Source organism: Labeo rohita, chromosome 10, assembly GCF_022985175.1.
Source record: "Labeo rohita strain BAU-BD-2019 chromosome 10, IGBB_LRoh.1.0, whole genome shotgun sequence".
In the NCBI taxonomy this organism is placed as follows: Eukaryota; Metazoa; Chordata; class Actinopteri; order Cypriniformes; family Cyprinidae; genus Labeo; species Labeo rohita.
In genome coordinates, this window is record NC_066878.1 from 9531290 (window position 1) to 9550531 (window position 19242).

At 34.0% G+C, this 19242-nt stretch overlaps 2 protein-coding genes across 3 annotated transcripts; both read right to left on the reverse strand.

Annotated features, from left to right (window-relative positions):
- Window positions 1-6803: 6803 nt before the first annotated feature.
- si:ch73-52f15.5 (uncharacterized protein LOC100150557 homolog) lies at window positions 6804-11418 on the reverse strand. Of its 2 annotated transcripts, none has more exons than XM_051121867.1 (4): window positions 11287-11418; window positions 10094-10282; window positions 9623-10024; window positions 6804-8230 (listed from the first exon to the last, which is right to left on the reverse strand). In XM_051121867.1, the coding sequence occupies exons 2-4, from the start codon at window positions 10278-10280 to the stop codon at window positions 8187-8189; spliced, it is 633 nt and encodes a 210-aa protein (XP_050977824.1). In that variant the 5' UTR covers window positions 10281-10282; window positions 11287-11418; the 3' UTR covers window positions 6804-8186. The 2 variants fall into 2 exon arrangements, with proteins under 2 accessions (XP_050977824.1, XP_050977825.1); XM_051121868.1 differs by having other exon boundaries at window positions 6805-8230; window positions 9623-10021.
- Window positions 11419-11558: 140 nt separating this feature from the next.
- Window positions 11559-19134, reverse strand: htatsf1 (HIV-1 Tat specific factor 1). Its single transcript, XM_051121866.1, has 10 exons — window positions 19045-19134; window positions 17937-18101; window positions 17620-17836; window positions 17491-17538; window positions 17182-17336; window positions 15600-15763; window positions 15366-15462; window positions 14073-14162; window positions 13414-13551; window positions 11559-12048 (listed from the first exon to the last, which is right to left on the reverse strand). Exons 2-10 carry the CDS (start codon window positions 18099-18101, stop codon window positions 11773-11775), a joined length of 1350 nt encoding a protein of 449 aa, XP_050977823.1. The 5' UTR covers window positions 19045-19134; the 3' UTR covers window positions 11559-11772.
- Window positions 19135-19242: the final 108 nt, after the last annotated feature.

A 19242-nucleotide genomic window follows, 5' to 3' on the forward strand; every position in this document is an offset into this window, starting at 1 on the left:
GACCCTATGATTTATTCACCCTCAAGCCATCCTATGACTTTCTTCTTTTAGACGAATACAATCGGAGCTTTCTAATAGCAGTAAATAGGGCAATAAATAAATGTAAGGGCATATCATAAACAGGGCAATAAAATAAAAGTGTCTCCATCCATCATAAAAAGTGCTCCACATGGCTCCGGGAGGAAGTGAATTGATGCATTTTTGTAAGACAAATATCTATATTTAAAAATTTGTTAACCATAATCTCTTCAGTTAGCTTTTGCTAACTGTCGTACTCGTGTTCACAAGAGTGTGGCATTCCAATGGATGAGGTAGGACGTTGATGAACACACTGATGAATGCAGAAGCACAGAGGGGAGAGCAAAACAAAACACCAGTCACAAATTAAAAGTACAAAACGAGGTTTTGTAAAGAAAAGGATTTCGATATAAGCCAAGAGGAGACTAGTTTTCCTTTGCTGTAAACAAAACTTGGCTCTCACGAAACTACCACCGGAGCTTATACTTTGCCTGTGTCCTACATCATTTGTTGGAACGCCACTCTTTCATGAACGCAAGTTTGAACTATACCTTTAAGGTTTTTTTGCTTTTAAAGGCGTAATGAACTGAGAAACCAAAATCGCCTTGATCTTTTGACATAAGAGGTTATTGTACTATAAAAACGTCCTGTAAAAACGTCCTCAAAACTTTGTTGTTAGTCTAAAAACAGCTTATATTGAAGACAGTCTGCCAAAACGACAGCTTTTGGAATGTTCCACTCTATTATGTAATAGGTAGATTAAGCACCGCCTCCACAGAAGAAGATGCCTGTTTAGCCCCGCCCACTGATTCACGCATAATGTTTACCAGAGAGGTGAACACAAGTCTACGCAGAAACCAAACAATAAAGATGGCTCTGAAAACAACAGGACGCTCTGCAGTGCCAAAACTTCTGATCCCAACATTGGGAAAGAGTGGATGAACTTTGTTTTTTAGTAAGTTCTCAGTCCTTTGTTTACTTCATTTTACCACGGATTCGTTTACAATTGCCCATAGCATCAGCGACACAATGCTCATTTCCTTATCTCAGGAAACCGAGGTTACATCAGTAACTGGAGTGATATAATTTGAGGCGGGATTTTTAAAAATATTGAAACTAAAAGATGGATCTGACAGTGATGTCGCAACAAAAGTGCGAAATAATTGTTTTCATTACGTGGTCACTATTGCTTTGTCTCTGACAGATCGTTTGATATGTACTGAGTATTTATGTGTTTTAAACCTAAATCACAGCAGCGTCCATCTATGAGGAATGAATGTACGCTGTTAGCCAATCATAGCAGTGGGTGTTTACTTCCAAGTCTACAATCTGCCACGCCTATTTAAACAGCGCATTCTGCTGAGGATAGCTAAAAACAGGAAAGAAAGCCTATTATCTAAATTATGATGTTTTTTGATGTAAATATCTTGATAACATAAGTAGACCTCAGAGAACAGAATACAAAAATACAAAACAAAAGGCAGGTCATGACCCCTTTAAACCATCACTTCTGCCCAAAATACCAGTCATCTATAATAAAGCTTCCTTAAGATATAGTAACTATTGGAATATTTCATTTTAGTCAGCGAAACTAAAATTTATGAGTAAAAAAATAATTAGTTAAAGCAATAAAATGAAAATGGCTTGCCACAATACCCATATACCTATACACCATAATGAGATGGAGGGTTTTTTGATATCTGTCTAGAAGGGAACTATTAATAAAGACTGACATATGAGAATGTCTCACACATCTCCAGAGGTTTCAGACATTGTCTGGTGATTGGATATATGTGGCTTCAAAGTCCATTTATTAGAGGAAAACTATTTTAACGGCACTGGTTGTTTGCTGAATGAGAAACTATGAGATTCTCATGGTTGTTCCTCAAATGTGCTGCATGTCACACATGACAGATTTAGACTAAATGTGCCCCTGTTGTCCTTGTGTTTTGGCATCAACCTGATTTATTTACTTCACAAGAGAACAGGAAAATTAGGGCAGATGGGACAGAACTTAAAATGTGCCAAGGCATCAATAATCGAATAGTGAGCCTGCTGAAATGACAAGTTCTGCCATCTGGTCCAGTATAATGTACTCCTTTTTGCTGTGATCTACAGATGAGAAGTGCATTCCACATTATTCAGTTAACCATAAAACTGACCCTGTATTTACTTTCTCAATCCAAGTTCCTGTGTTCATAATTACATTGCGGCCTGCACACTGGATATCCTGTTTCAGATTTCAAGTGATGCAAATGATTAAGAAAGTCGTTTAAATCTTTTTTTTTTCAATCACTAAAAAAATTACAAACCGAGCTCAGGCAAAAGCTTCCTGTAGCATGCTCTAGATTACTGCTAATAGTTTAATCAAATGAAAAGATCTTTTCATTTAGTTTTCATTAAAATCTTTTTTGATCTAGGGTAAATGCTCTGAAAACATCTCAAATTTCATCTTCTCATTCACAAATACACTCTAGGGATGTGAAAGGAAGATGGGAAAGAGAAAAGCACACGAAGAAAGAACATACAGCAATCAGTGAGTTGGGGTTATGACTTGCTGATTGAACCCAAGAGAGTTAAAAGCCTTCAGTTCTTTCAAGGATTCTCATTCTTAAGCCACACGGGTGTATGTTTCTTATTGATTTTTTTTAAAAGTAATTTATGGATAGTCTTGGTTACAAAAAAGCTATTAAACATTTCCACAATTAGTGCTTGGGAAACTCACTATCATGCTATGCTATGTGGGATAAGTTGTCACAACAGAACCTACCATTAAACAACCTCTTACAGTCTATTTAATGATTTCATAATGAAAGTAGATTAGTAAAGTTTGAGAACAAACCTTGAGAAAGCCTAGCCTGAACGTTTGAAGCCGTTGTAAAAGTAAAAAAGTTGATGTTGCTAGTATGATTTACCACATAGCATGTTGTTAGCATGATTAACAAGTTAATAGCATCATTCTAGCATGATTAGCAAGTTACTAGCATGTTGCTATCATGATTACCAAGTTACTAGAATGTTGCTAGCATGATTAATAACTTTTGCATTGTTGTTGCTATCATGATTACCAAGTTACTAGAATGTTGCTAGCATGATTAATAACTTTTGCATTGTTGCTAGCATGTTATGTTTTTAGCATGATTAACATGTTGTGATCATGTTTCTAGCATAATAAACATGTTACTAGCATGTTGTTAGCATGATTAGCAAGTTACTAGCATGTTACTAGCATGATTAGCAAATTACTAGCATGTTGCTAGCAAGTTTCTAGCATAATTAGCACATTACTAGCAAGTTGTTAGCATGATTAGCCAGTTACTGGCATTTTACTAGCATAATTAACAAGTTACTAAAATGTTGCTAACATGATTAGCAAGTTTAGCATTTTGCTAGCATGATTATCATGTTACTAGCTTGTTGCTAGTATGTTTCTCTCATGATTAACATATTATTAGCATGTTGTTAACATGATTAGAGTGTTATCACGTTTTAGCATGATTAGCATGTTACTAGCATGTTATTAGTATGATTAGCATGTTGTTATCATGTTTCTAACATGATTAGCAAGTTACTAGCATGTTGTTAGCATGATTATCATGTTACTAGCTTGTTGCTAGCATGTTTCTCATGATTTAAAATATTATTAACATGTTAACATGATTAGCATGTTGTTATCATGTTTTTTCTAACATGATTAGCAAGTTACTAGCATGTTGTTAGCATGATTAGCAAGTTACTAGCATGTTGCTAACATGATTAGCAAGTTGTTAGTATGTTGCTAGCATGATTATCATGTTACTAGCTTGTTGCTAGCATTAGCAAGTTGCTAGTATGTTGCTAGCATGATTATCATGTTACTAGCTTGTTGCTAGCATGTTTCTCATGATTTAAAATATTATTAACATGTTGTTAACATGATTAGCATGTTGTTATCATGTTTCTAACATGATTAGCAAGTTACTAGCATGTTGCTAGCATGATTAGCAAGTTGCTAGTATGTTGCTAGCATGATTATCATGTTACTAGCTTGTTGCTAGCATGTTTCTCATGATTTACAATATTATTAACATGTTAAGATGATTAACATGTTGTTATCATGTTTCTAACATGATTAGCAAGTTACTAGCATGTTGTTAGCATGATTAGCAAGTTACTAGTATGTTGCTAGCATGATTATCATGTTACTAGCTTGTTGCTAGCATGATTAGCAAGTTGCTAGTATGATTATCATGTTACTAGCTTGTTGCTAGCATGTTTCTCATGATTTAAAATTTTATTAACATGTTAACATGATTAGCATGTTGTTATCATGTTTTCTAACATGATTAGCAAGTTACTAGCATGTTGTTAGCATGATTAGCAAGTTGCTAGTATGTTGCTAGCATGATTATCATGTTACTAGCTTGTTGCTAGCATGTTTCTCTCATGATTTAAAATATTATTAACATGTTAACATGATTATGTTGTTAACATGATTAGCATGTTGTTATCATGTTTCTAACATGTTACCATGAATAACAAGTTACTAGCAGTTGTTAGCATGATTAGAAAGTTACTAGCATGTTGCTATCCTGATTAGCAAGTTACTAGCATGTTGCTAGCATGATTAGCAAGTTTTTAGCAGTTGTTAGCATGATTAGCAAGTTATTAACATGTTGCTAGCATGTTTTTAGCATAATTAGCATGTTATTAGCATGTTTCCAGCATGAATTGCATGTTAATAGCATGTTGCTAACATGATTAACAAGTTACTATCATGATTAACATATTTCTAGCATGAATAGCATGTTTAAACCAGCTAAAACCAGTTGATTCAGTAAAAACAGCTAAAAAACAGCCTTGGCTGGTTGCCTAGTCTTAGCTGGTTTAAGCTAAAAATATCTGGTTTAACCTTGGCTGGTCTTTTAGCAGGTCTCCCAGCTAGGCCAGCTAAGACAAGCCTGGCTAGCTGTCTCGGTCTTTGAGGGTTAATAAATTTAATAAAATATTAACATTATGAATTAGCCAAAATCTAAAAAAAAAAAAAAAAAAAAAATAGTGATTATAATAATTGTATATTGTATTAAATTATTGTAAAAAACCCCGACAAATATTATATTTATATTTATTAAAAATACATAATGTTTATTTATTTTATATTTATTTGCAATTTATATGTAAAACACAGGACAACTTGCCTCCATGCTAGCATGTTTCCAATTCAAAGCTATTAATATACTGACCTAAGATAAATTATTTATCATTTTGCTTACATTTTTTGGAAAATTAGCAAACGTTGCATTTAGTGGCTCTCTGTTTGTAGTTATGCACCTCTAAGGTTTTTGAGCAGCCAAATGAATTTGACTTTCTTCTCCTTAAGAGTCTCCCAAAGCATTTTAAGCAGTAAGCCATCCTCACGTGCATGTTCATACCCCACATCTCCTGAATACACGCACAGCGGAGAGTGCTTTTGAAGCTAAACATGTAGGAGGACACCTGTAGTGTGGGAATCTCATATATTTATGAACGAGTGAGTGGGAGATGAATCCCCCTTTGGCACTGTTGCTCAGCAGACACTGTCTCCCACTTCTGAACTTTGAAACAGAGGCACGTGACATGAGTTTGCAGAGATGTGTAGGCAGTCTTGACGTATGGTTGATTCTTAATCCACAAAGAAGTGTCTCCTTCAGATGCAAATTAATGCTTTGAGCAGGAGATACAGAATGCAGTTGTCTTTTTTCTTCATATTAGTCATTGACGTATAAGGACTTTTAACAGGCCAAAATACAAAAAATAATATCTATTGTAATTGTTCAAACATTAAGAATGTTGTGTACATATTAATTAATATTAAACTTTTAAATTAAGCCATTTTAGTGTTTTTTCATCTGTTCTAGATGTATTGGCCGTAGCCTTAAAAAATGTCATGTGGTGCGACCATGATTATTATTATTATATTAAAATGTATTAATTTCTTTAACATTTTTTCAGATGTTCTCAGTGATTTAAATGTTTAGAAACAAAGTATTTGTATTTCTTTTGATTTTTTGTAAATAATGATCTCATATTTCAGAGTTACCTTCTTAAATGTAGTTAGCAGACTTATTTTTCCTGTAAATTGTATAAAACTGATAAAAATGTTTTAAAATATCTTTCAATTAAGCATACTGTTGCAGTGATCCATATTTCTACCACAGAAATTAGATATTTTATTTTTAATTTAAAGCGCCATGGTCTGTTGGACGTAGCAACAGTACGTTAGTAGAGTCTCTAGTAGAGTCTGGTAAAATAGTTATTAATAAATAAATAATAAAGTACTAATAAATGCACAATTACCCAACTAAAATTACTTTAAATGATTTTTTTGCATTTTTTCTCATATTGCACAAGATTTAACATAAACCGTCTGAAATGACCCAAACTGCATAAAAATCTGTTCCAAATGATACTATAATAAAGTATTTTATGTGTAAACATCAACTGAATATGAAAGCACAAAAACTGCCAATCTGGGACATCTATAATGGAAAACACTCTGGAGTGGTTGCACCACGATATTTGGTCGCACCACATGATATTTCAAATTTTGTCTAAATTTACAAGCACAGAATTGGCCACCTGAACAAAACAAGATAGTTTCCCACAAAAGGTTACTATGAAATTTATAATATAAATAAATACTCATAGAAATAACTTAATATTCATTGTTTTTTTTTGAGGTCATACCACATGATATCCAAATGTGGTAACTACATACCAGCCATGCTTGATGCTTCCATGGTTCCTTGGAAAATTGGTATATGATGTCCTATCTTTGAATGGATTTCAACATAAAAGACCCAAAATGGTAGTTTCTTGATGGTCGCACCACATGATATTTCATAAAATTGACATCATCAGACAAAGTTTGTTTATATATTATGAAGGAAATATAAATACAAATGCTTTGCAATTTTATACAAGATTACAAAACACTTCATGCCAAAATGCAGAAAATGAATGTGAGTACATTTAGGGGTTATGGCCGGACAATTGCACCACATGATATTTTGACACATTGAGTAACAGACAAATTACAAATAACTAATGTTTTTTGAAAGTAAAGCGAGTACTTCATATATATTGTATCTTTTTTTACACATTTAAAACAATTTTTAACTGACAAAACAGTAAAATTTAGGCGTCACGTCACTGACCCATATATGTTTGTAAAAATCTTTGCATTAAACAAGGTAGAAGCTAAATCTAATGCACCAGTGAAGAACTGACTGTCAAGGAGGTGAAATAAAAATTATAAAATCAAATGTCTAAATGTGTAAGTATGAACAAAAGGACAATCGTCATGTCGGACTTATTAAACAAAGGGACACTATTCATACTGAAAATAGACTACTGTATACTATTCTTGAAAATAATTGAGGATATTCATCATAATTGGGCAAAGCCTTTAGCCGTTTTGTCATACTCGTACATCAAAAGTGAGGGCTTGTGACAGGGAAATACATCACTGCTTGAGGCAAAAAGTGTAAAGCAGGTTTTGCAAACAGGTTTGTAAAGACGAAGTCCAACACCATTTGTACAACGTCTAAGAAATTTATTTTGGTTTGCTCATGTCTGTTCACTTTTGCCTTCTGCTTCACTTGGCCTTGCGCGTAACCTGATCTAGAGAGTTGACACACTTGTTGATGAGGTTTTGAAGATTTTTTTTATCCCACAAGGTATGAGGAACTTTTTCAGAGTGAAAAAAGACCGACACTGAATATATTTGCTGACAAATGTCAATATAGTTTTTACATTACAAACCTTATGGTCTGTAGTAATAATATTAGCTTTTTAAACACAGAATACTATACACAAAGAAAGCTTGGTAAAACTATAATCATATTACACTATTTATAAATAGGCTTCCTCATTCACCCATTATACGGCTAAGAGAAGTAAACTATTTTCAATCAGGTATTTTCTTATGTGCTACTATTAGATATATTATTCACATGCTCATGGTTAAAATAAGCAATTAACTGGCATTCATCTCTGAGGAATGTCTGACACCATGAACCATGATAATGGTTTGAGTCACTCTGCCAGATGTCCAAAAAGCACGGCATTCTTAAGCTTACATAATAATGTAAACACAGGCAGTCTTGTGCTGAAAATTTACTTTCGTCATAGAGCCAATAATCACTTTTTCAATACCAGTACAAATCCTTACTGATTTCTGAGACAGGCACACCTGAAAAACAGGAGAGGATCACAAATAAATAATTTATCACCACATAAACACTTCCTTTATGTACCTTATGTACTATATAACTTTATTATCCACATTTTTTTTTTTGAGAAAAATTTATAAATTTTACATGCAAGTTTTCCAGTCTTACTTCCAGCTATTTTTAGCTGTACAAAACAACTCGTTTTGCTGCTTGATATTGCAAACTGTTGTGTCTTACCATATTATTTTAATTTATTACCTTAATTACAAACACAGTGGTTTGTAACGCAAACTATGTAAGCCAGTTTCTGCCACTGAATAAAAAATAAAAAAGGTAAGTGCGACTTTTTTCCCTCTCTATTCTGAGAAAATTCAAAAAAATTTAGTTTATAAGTTTATATCTCGCAATTCTGATAAGAAAAGTCAGAATTGCGATTTTGTATCAGAAGTTATAATTTCACAATTGTGAGAAAAAAGTCATTGGGTCATATAAACTCGCAGTTCTGACTTTTTTCTCAGAATTGTACGATATAAACTCACAATTGCGAGTTAGAATTGCGAGATATAAAAAGGTAATTGCGACTTTTTATTTCACAGTTCTAACTTTTTTTCTCACAATTGTGAAATTATAACTCACAATTCTGACTTTTCTCTTAGAATTGTCTTTAAAAAAACTCGCAGTTCTGACTATCTTTTTTCAGAATTGTGAGATGCAAACTCGCAATTGTGAGAAATTAAGTCAGAATTGCGAGATATAAAAGAATTACATGATATAAACACAAATGAGATACAAAAAGTCAGAACTGCGAGATATAAACTCCCAGTTCTGACTTTTTTCCCTCAGAATTGCGAGATATAAACTCGCAGTTACGAGTTATACTATTCTGAGAAGAAAAAAGACTGATGTTTTCCGAATTGCGGGTTTGTATTTCACAATTCTGACTTAATAACTAGCAATTGCGAGTTTATATCTCACAATTCTGAGAACAAAGTCAGAATTGTCAGTTTATATCTCTCAGCTTCTTTTTTGCGAGTTTATATCTCACAATTCTGATAAGAAAAGTCAGAATTGCGAGTTTGTATCAGACAATTCTAAGAAAAAAAGTTATAATTTCACAATTGTGAGAAAAAAGTCAGAATTATGAAATAAAAAGCCGCAATTACCTTTTTTATTTTTATTTATTTATTTATTTATTAGCGTAAACGGGCTTCCATAGCAAACAATTTACTGCTCTATGTTATTCTTCTTGCCAATGCCAATCCCTTCAGAATGCTAAGGGCTGATTTCATCACCTTGTTTTGGTTTCTTTTATGTTCATTACTAGCTGACTGTTCATTATTCCTTACAAAACAGCTGATGTCCACGGTGCACTCGCATTTGTAAACAGTTAGCAGTGGCTTAATTAACGTTACCTGAATCTAGACCGATCCTGCTTCCATCCTTAAAGGCCGCTCCAGAATTCCACTCCGGTCTTGCTTCTGATTTTGAGAAGGGCGAGATCATGATGCCCCCTGTCGGCCGATCCATTTGCTGTAACATGTTCAGGTAAGTGTTGCCACTGCTCTCAGCAGCCATGGGCTGTTGGTAGAGTATTTGAGGCAGTTCGAAGGCTGTTCCCTGTCTGGGTGCACATGGCCAGAGAGACGATTGTGATGGTGACGCTGATGACAGTACTGAGGGATTCACAATAACTCCCTGGGATGGAGGTGGAGGTTCCATGGTTGTCAGCTGGGTCAGTTTTGAGGCGCCTGAAGAGTGTGCAGTCTTCGACCATGTTAGACCAGATGAAGCCCATGATGATGATGAGGGAACTTCTGGGAGAAGAAAAGCATTAGATGGATAGATTGATAGATAGATGAAGAGACAGACGCACATTAACGCACCAGATTTGGGAATCCTATGGCTGTCCTTGGCTTTAATGCTGAGGTCTTTTGGTGTGGTTGCTTTATTCAGGGCACGGAAGAAGTGCTCATCCACTGCAGTGTTGATGTCGCCTTGATAGTACGTAAAGAGCTGAGGAGGATCTCTACACTCCTCAGAGCGCTTTAACACTCTGTCCTCCATCATCATGACTGAAAACAACATAGATGAGTTGTTTTATAAAGCAGATTCAATTTACGTTTCGTTTAGATATGTAAACAATACTTAACAATGAAATATATCAAGCATTGTCTTTATTGTCTTTCGTATTTTACATTTATTTGAAAATTAATTACTATAGGAAACACTATAGACTTTAAAATCCTATATTACTATAGGATGTTAAAGTCTTATCTTTAACACTTTATTTTATATATCTTACAAGATAAACTCTACTACAGTGATACTGTGCAAGAAACCAAACTATTGAACGTATATAAATATCAGCAATAAACAATTTTTTCAAGCTTTTTACAATCTTGGATTGCATTGTTAAACTGTAAAAATGTTGGTTACCATTAAAATATAAATTAAGCAGCGCACTTGTTTTCAACATTAATAACAGTAAGAAATGTTTCTTAAGCATGAAATCTGCATATTAGAATGATTTCTGAAGGATCATGTGACACTGAAGACTGGAGTAATGAGCCTAAAAATTACATTTTTAAATTCTATTGTATATATTTCACTATACTTGTAGTCTTGGTGAGCACAAGAGACTTCTTTCAACAATGTTAAACAAATCTTACCAACTCCAAATGTTTAAAAAGTAGTGTATATTGCAATTTATGAATGTAGCTTGAAATGGCACAGTGCCCTTTATTAATATTTAAATATTATGTATTTGCTAGAATATTTAAACCCAAGCCAACATAAATGCTTAAAAGAAAATGCTTATCAAACCAGTAAAAACTGGCTATATAAAATCCATGAGGGGGGAAAAAAACCCCAAAATTAATTATATCTTATAAATAAGCTCTTATTCTAAAAATAAACAAAGTAGATAAAAGCCATTTAAAAAAAAAAAAAAAAAAAAGACAAAATCCACTTTTAAATATGAACAAGCTGAACAGTTCCTACTTCAAGCTCTACTTTCTCAAATTGAAACAGGACTTTAACTGCATTCACAAAGAAATTAAAACCCCAAACTGCTTACCGAACTGAATCCAGCCAACATCCAGCCACCGATCATACTAAAGCAAAAAGAATGTGATACTACGTGCAGGAGGTGCTCTTCTTTACATGTGCACTGAAAAATGCAACCGAGCGAGTTGGACAAGGTCTCTCAAACAGATAAAAATCACAGCTGTCATTAGGCTTACATGGAACTACACTGAAGGAAACTGCTTGTTTTTTGTTTCCATAAAAACCAAAGACCAAAGTTTCTAATAAACATCCTTTTCATAAAAGCAAGAAACAATGAAGAAGTCACAAAATGTTTTTTACTATAAAACTATTAACAGATGTTTAAACTGATTCCAACAATTACACACAAATGACTATTTACAGTCAAAATATTAATTATCATCCAAATTCTGATATGGTGAAATCCAGTCATGTCATGGGAATAAACAATTAAAAGGAAACACTGTGTATTAGTGTGAGCGACAGACATTAAACAAGTCCACTTTTCTCTCCACATCTACGCATCCTCATTATCACTTCCTGCTAAACTACTATCAGTCGACACCACTCCTCCTTCTTCCTCCTCATCCTCCTTCTCATCTTTCCCCTCTTGTGGTTTTGTGCTGCTTGCGTTTGCATGCTCCTCTTGTCGAGTCTGTTCTGCTGCTTCTTGCGTGCTGGAATTTTGTTGTTCAGCTGCTTTAGCTTTAGCTTCGGCAGACGCACTCTCGCCACCCAGAAAAGAGGACCAGGATTTCAGTCTCTCTTCTCGTTCTCGTGAGGTTTCCTCAACCTGGGTGATCAGAAGCAAGATGCGAGACAAACAAGCAGAAGAGAAAAGAAATTATTACATTTTTGCTTAATTTTTGTGTTATTTTGTTGTGACATGATCCTGAAACAGAGATTCACATATAATTTACTCACCCCCTTGTCATCCAAAATCTTTCTTTCTTCAGTCGTAAAAGAAATTATGTATTTTGAGGAAAACATTTTTGCATTTTTCTCCATATAATGGACGGATGTGGTGCCCCGATTTTGAACTTCCAAAATGCAGTTTAAATGCGGCTTCAAACGATCCCAAATGCGGTTGTAAACGATCCTAGCCGAGTAAGAAGGGTCTTATTTAGCGAAACGATCAGTTATTTTCATATAAACAATACAATTTAAATACTTTTTAATCTCAAATGCTTGTCTTGTCTTTCTCTCCCTGAACTCTGTGTATTCTGACTCAAGACAGTTAGGGTATGTCGAAAAACTCCAATTGTATCCAATCGTCCTTCAACTTCAAAAATAATTTCAAAACCATCCTACATCGCTGCGGAAGTACCGACCCAGTCTTTGCAAAGTGAACATGCAAAGAAGATCAAACACCCTTAACAAAAAAGGTAAAACAGCGATATAGGACGATCTTGAAGTTGAGGGAGAACATGAGATGGGAGTTTTGCGACATACCCTAACTGTCATGAACCAGAAAAACAGTCCAGGCAGAGTAAGACAAGATAAGCGTTTGGCATTAAAAAGTATATAAATTGTATTATTTTTATTAAAATAACCGATAACTAGATAAGACCCTTCTTCCTCGGCTGGGATCATTTACAACCGCATTTGTGATCATTTGAAGCTGCATTTAAACTGCATTTTGAAAGTTCAAAATTGGGGCACCACATCAGTCTATTATATGGAGAAAAATGCAGTAATGTTTTCCTCAAAGAACAATTTCTTTACGACAAATTTCTTGGATGACAAGGGGCTGAGTACAAGTATGTGAATCTTTGTTTTGGAAGTGGACTTCTCCTTTAATATACAATCTCTGGTCTAATTGTGCATGTGATTCCAAAGGAAAAAAATGCATGCCTTTGTTTACTCAGTGTAATAACTTTCTTATCTGATGACATCATTAAGGCCATGCAGACTATTGGACAGTGTTAAACAACAGCCAGATAGCTATTCAGTGACTGTTTTAGCAATTCTGCATTCAGTTTTGTATGTACAGTAACAAGCTTTACATGATTCAGCAAATTCCTGATGGTTAAACAAATGTCCGTCTACATTTTTTCTTTTCAAACATCCTGTTTCATTTAGAAAATATCAGACTGAGGAAGTAAAATGGGTTGCAAACAGCAACTCATGATGGCTTTAAATAGGTCAAGTATTTTACCTGGTAGTCAGTTACACCATCCCACAGCTGTGCTGATAGTTTCCTCCCACCGAACCAGCGTCCATTCAGAGCTGTCTGACACATGTCCGCCTCTTCAGGTTCCTTAAAAGCCACGGATGCCACTCCATCAGGGTGCCTCTGATTTTTATGGAAAACGCAAAGAGTACGGTGTTAGAAATGGCAGAAAGAGACATTTGAACGGTCACTGATTTTAAATGCAATTACTTTCTCCCTCTTGTGTCATTCCAAACTTGTAAGACCTTTGTTCATCTTCAGAACACAAGGTATTTTCAATGAAATCTGAGAGTTTTCTGACCCTGCATGGACAGCAACGCAACTAACAAATTCAAGGAGCAGAAAGGTAGTAAGGACATTGATAAAATAGTCAATGTGACATCAGCGGTTCAACTGTAATGTTATGAATCAATGAGAGTACTTATTCAACTTTATTCTCTTGCCTGTCAGTCTTTGATGCATGTCTGTGAGAGTAGCAATTGTGTTGCTGTCTACGCAGGGTCAGAAAGCTCTTATATTTCATCAAAAATATATTTGGCTTCTGAAGACGAACAAAGGTCTTACAGGTTTGGAACGACATGAGAGCGAGTAATTAATGACAGAATTTTCATTTTTGGGTGAACTATACCTTAAAGAGGACTTACATCAAATATGATGACCTTCTTCACTTGCCCGAATTTTTCACATTCTGTCCGTAGATCATCTCTGTATTCATTTAGAACCAAAGGATCCTCCTGCATGAGACATAGGGTGCAGCTTTTTAACACATTGTCAGACAAACGTCTGGAAACAGAGTTAATTTTATATGCCTCAATATTTTAAAAACTTATCTTAAGGCTTATGGTTAAACGATTGAAATTGAAAGTTGCACAGGATTTATCTAAAATAGAATTTTTTTGTAATATTATAAATGTTTTCATCATCACTTCTCATCAATTTAAAGCACCCTCAACCCACTGGAGTACTGATGCTGAAAATGTAGCTTTGATCACAGGAATAAATTACATTTTAAAATATATTCAAATAGAAAGCAGTTATTTTAAATAGTAAAAAATTCACAATATTACTGTTTTTGCTGTAATTTGGATCAAATAAATACAGGCTTTGTGAGCAGTAGAGACTTATTTAAAAAACATAAAAAATGCTACTGTTCAAAAACTTTTGACTGGGAGTGTATATGGTTAATTTCAATACTTACATTTGCTATTATTCTAAAATCAAAAAGAGTAAGTAGGTGTGTAAAAAAAATATTTTTATCAATGTTGAAAATAGTTGTAATACTATATATTTTTTGTAAAAACCATAATACATTTTTAATTAATTATTTAATAAACACTAAGAATTTGAAATCGAAATCTTGGTAAGAATTTGAATAAAGCTGAAATATTAATTTCTTAAAAAAAACAAACAAACAAAAAAACAGTAGTGTGCACATACTTTATCTAGAAATAAATTAGCAATATGTATTATTTATAATTAAGCCCTATATTATTTATAGTTGCGTCACATACATAGTTTTAGTTTAATTTAAGTATCAGTCCCATTCATTAAACACAATTAAAAGTCAGAAATCATGACGATGCTTGAATTGCAGATCCACACCTACATTCCTGCTCTCATCTGACCCTTTAGGTTGCACCTACTTTAGGAATGCCGACAATCCTGCTGTGAGATGTTCATCGCTGTTACATAGAAACTAAACAATGCTGTAGCTCTAAACTGTTGCTAATCGAGAGCATTACTGTAATTAAGCTCACACATCTTAAATACCAGTGCAAGGCTGAAGTTATTCTGAGCTGTAAAAATAAACTCTGTAGATCTGGTTTAAGCTGCAGCAATAGACATTCGTCAAAAGCTCTGTCACCTTTTCACTAACATGGGTAGTATGTTCTAGTGCATTGGTGGGTGTGTCAGCGTGTTCTGTGATTAACTCTTGCCTCAAAGTCATTGGGATGAAACATGTTTTGGATGATGATGACTTTTTCATGCCTTTTGCGAGCATCCCCAGCCTTTTCTGGCCTCCAGTCCAGCTGCCTGTGAATAATAAATTACAAAAGTGTCAGTCATAACTATAGCAACACAAAAAATATGGTGATTAGGCAGAGCACTGTTGCATCATTCGTCACAATCGACTATATAGAGCTGCAGGAGTCAGTCTGAACAGTTCTTACTTTTGTTGCTGCTGGAGCTTTTTGCGATATTCTTTGTTCTTTTTCTTCTTCTTGCTGGCGTCATATTGTCCTTTGAGCTCGAACCGCGCTGCTTCCACGTGCAGCTGGTAGCCCCGAATCTCTGTCTCATCCAAAAGCCGCACAGCAAGAGCCACAGACTCTTTCTGCAAGGAATTATAAAATAATAAAAACCTTTGTCTACAAATTATATAAACATACATGTAAAGAGTGTTAAAAAGCTTTAAAATGATCATTTAAAATACAGCTGAAAAAAGTTGCAACTAACTAAAATAGGTTTATTTGAAATACTAAATTATTGCAAATAAAAATAAAAAAGATACATAGAAATCGAAAAAAAAAAATACTATAAAGAATAAAAAATAAAAAAGAAAATATAAAAATCAAATTAAAAATATTAATAAATATTATAATAATATATACACTACCAGTCAAAAGTTTTTGAACAGTAAGATTTTTGTTTTTATTTTTTTTTACTCTTCTGCTCACCAAGCCTGTATTTGTTTGATCCAAATTACAGCAAAAGCAGTAAAAATTGTAAATATTTTACTATTTAAAATAACTGCTTTCTATTTGAATATATTTTAAAATGTAATTTATTCCTGTGATCAAAGCTACATTTTCAGCATCATTACTCCGGTTTTCCATATTACATGATCCTTTAAAAATTATTCTAATATGCTGATTTGCTGTTCAAGAAACATGTATTATTATTATTATTATTATTATCATCAATATTTAAAAGAGTTGAGTACATTATTTTTCAAAATTCTTTAATGAAAAGATTAAAGAAAGATCCAAAATAAATCAGCATTTATCTGATATGATTATACCATTCAAAAGCTTGCAGTCAGTAAAATATATATATATATTTTTTTTTGAAAATAAATTACAGAAACTGATACTTTTATTTAGCAAGGATAATATAAATGTGATGATAAAAGTGATGATAAAGACATTTAATATTACAAAATATTTCTATTTCTGATACATTGTGTTCTTCTGAACTTTCTATTAATCAAAGAAACCTGAAAAAAAAATTACTCTGATGTTTTTAACATTGTCATAATAATAAATGTTTTTAAGCAGCACATTAGAATGATTTCTGAAGGATCATGTGACTGGAGTAATGATGCTAAAAATTAAGCTTTGAAATCACAGGAATAAATTACATTTTTAAATATGTTCAATTAGACAACAATTATTTTAAATAGTGAAAATATTTCACAATTTTACTGTTTTTGCTGTACTTTGGATCAAATAAATGCAGAAAAGACTTCTTTAAAAAAACATTAAAAATCTTGTTCAAAAACTTTTGACTGGTAGTGTAAGTAAAAGTAAAATAACATTAAATGTAAAAGTAAGTGTTTTTGTTCTAAATAAAAATAAATAAAAAAAACTTCCATGTCAGTTTCTGGTCATTAAGGCCATTAAATATTAAATATCCACATATACTCCCTTTTTACTTATAAATTAAGATGCATAAATACAGATTAATGATTACAAGATTTTCAGCATGGCACAAGGAATAAATATACATGATCACAGTATTACAATGACCAACCTTCAGGTAGCAGCAAAGTCCATCTCCTTTTTGGTTTCCATCCTTATCCTTGTAGAGCTTGATTTTATACTCTTCTGTAATAGGATCACGCATGATAATTCCACATTTGGACATGACCTCCACAAACTCATCAGGAGTTATGTCTGGAGGAAGACCTAGCAGAAAGACATTCACTCGTGAACCAAATTTTGTGACCAGAAATGGCCACTAGATGGAGTCACAGCAGTATTTACAACATAATACCAACTTAATATCAAAACTAAAGACAAAAATAGCAACCTAATGTAATATAATAAGGAAATTATATACCCGTCACATAAACATTGGTGTTTTTGTCCTTTTCAACTTCGAACCATCCTGTAAAACACAACACAATGTTTATTTGTTAATATAATTAAAATACCTGGTTAAAAAAAATGATAAGGAATAACTTCTAACCTGGATCTGCTTTCCTTTTCTCTCCTTTCTGAGCTCCCTCCGTTGTTTTTCCCTGGTCTGAGCTCTCCTCCAGCTTCTTAGGCTCCTCTGGTTTCTTGGGCGCATCTGGTTTGGCAGGGAGAGGTTCGGAGACAGGGACCGCAGCAGACGGATCAGGGGCCCCTTCCTCATTAAATCCATAGTTTGCTTGATATGCTGCGATGAAATCATCATTTACCTATAAAGAAACATATAACAAGTGAGATTTAATACAGAACTTACAGTGACTTAGTTATGAAGGTAGACTAAATATTTTATTTTGTTTGGTAACAGGAGACCTTTGGAAACCACGCTCTCTTTTCATGATCCCAGTCGTACACAGTGCCGTCTTCTGGGTCGACGTATGTGTATGGATCCTCTCCACTTTCTGGCCTCTGTCCATACAGCTGCTGCAAACGGAGCTGCTCATCAAACTCTTTATTACCATTTGAGTCTCCACTCATCTACAGAAACACCAAGATTAAGACAGAGGTATGTAATTTAAACCATGAGCTCTGCGGACACAAAAGAAACTATATATGAAAACAAATATAGGAGGTGCACACACACACACACACACACACACACACACACACACGTTTGTTTTTGTGAATTGTGGGGACTTTCCATAGACTTCTATAGTTTTTATACTGACCAAACGATATTGTCTATCCCCTAACCCAACCCTAAACCCAGCCCTCACAGAAAACATGTTTGTATCGTTACACTTTCAGATAAACATCATTTACTATTTTTAATAATTTTTAAAAAAAATTTTAACATGTCAAAAATTTCAGGTTTTACTATCCTTGTGGGGACATTTGGTCCCCACAATGTAGCAAAAACAAGTACATACACACACACACACACACACACACACACACACACACAGAAAGAGTGAGAGAACTAATTTTGAGATAATATCACCTTGTAAACTCTGTTTATACCATCGTATATAGCACAAATATTCACCTAAATATAATTACAGCCAACGAAGATAGGCTAAATGTGATAGACAGGCTAAAAATGGTAAGAAAGCGATACATCACACTGGAAATATATGACTTGTGGGCGGAAACTCAGTATGAATTGCCGCTTCATTTGGCGCCAGCGTTTCTACACATTTTCGTCACATTGTAAATAAAAATATTTTTTAATGTAGACCCATCTTTTATGAGTTCTCAAAGTTTGTTAGCCGAAACATGTCTTTTTAGGTTTGATGAAGCGACAGACTGATGTGAACTGACCCATATCAATCCGCTTACCCTGATGTGACGGGTAAACACACAGCTGTTTATCGACTTATTTAGAGCCACAGCACTATGTAGATTTAATATATGAGGTAAACAATAAGCCCTGTACTTTGCCTAAACATTTTAAATACGGAATATATTAAAAACATCCCACCTTTTCTAGTGCTTAGCCTCCAAAACGTAAAAGTGTTGCACTTCCGAAGAGCGTGCAAGTCCGCCGCTGTGCGTCTTCCGGAATACAATTATCGACCTCACATATGTAGTTCCTCTTTCTAAAAGTTCCTCTTGAGGAACTGATAAATCCATGTGCTTCATTCAAATTCACTTTTTAGACTTAAGATTTATTTAGACC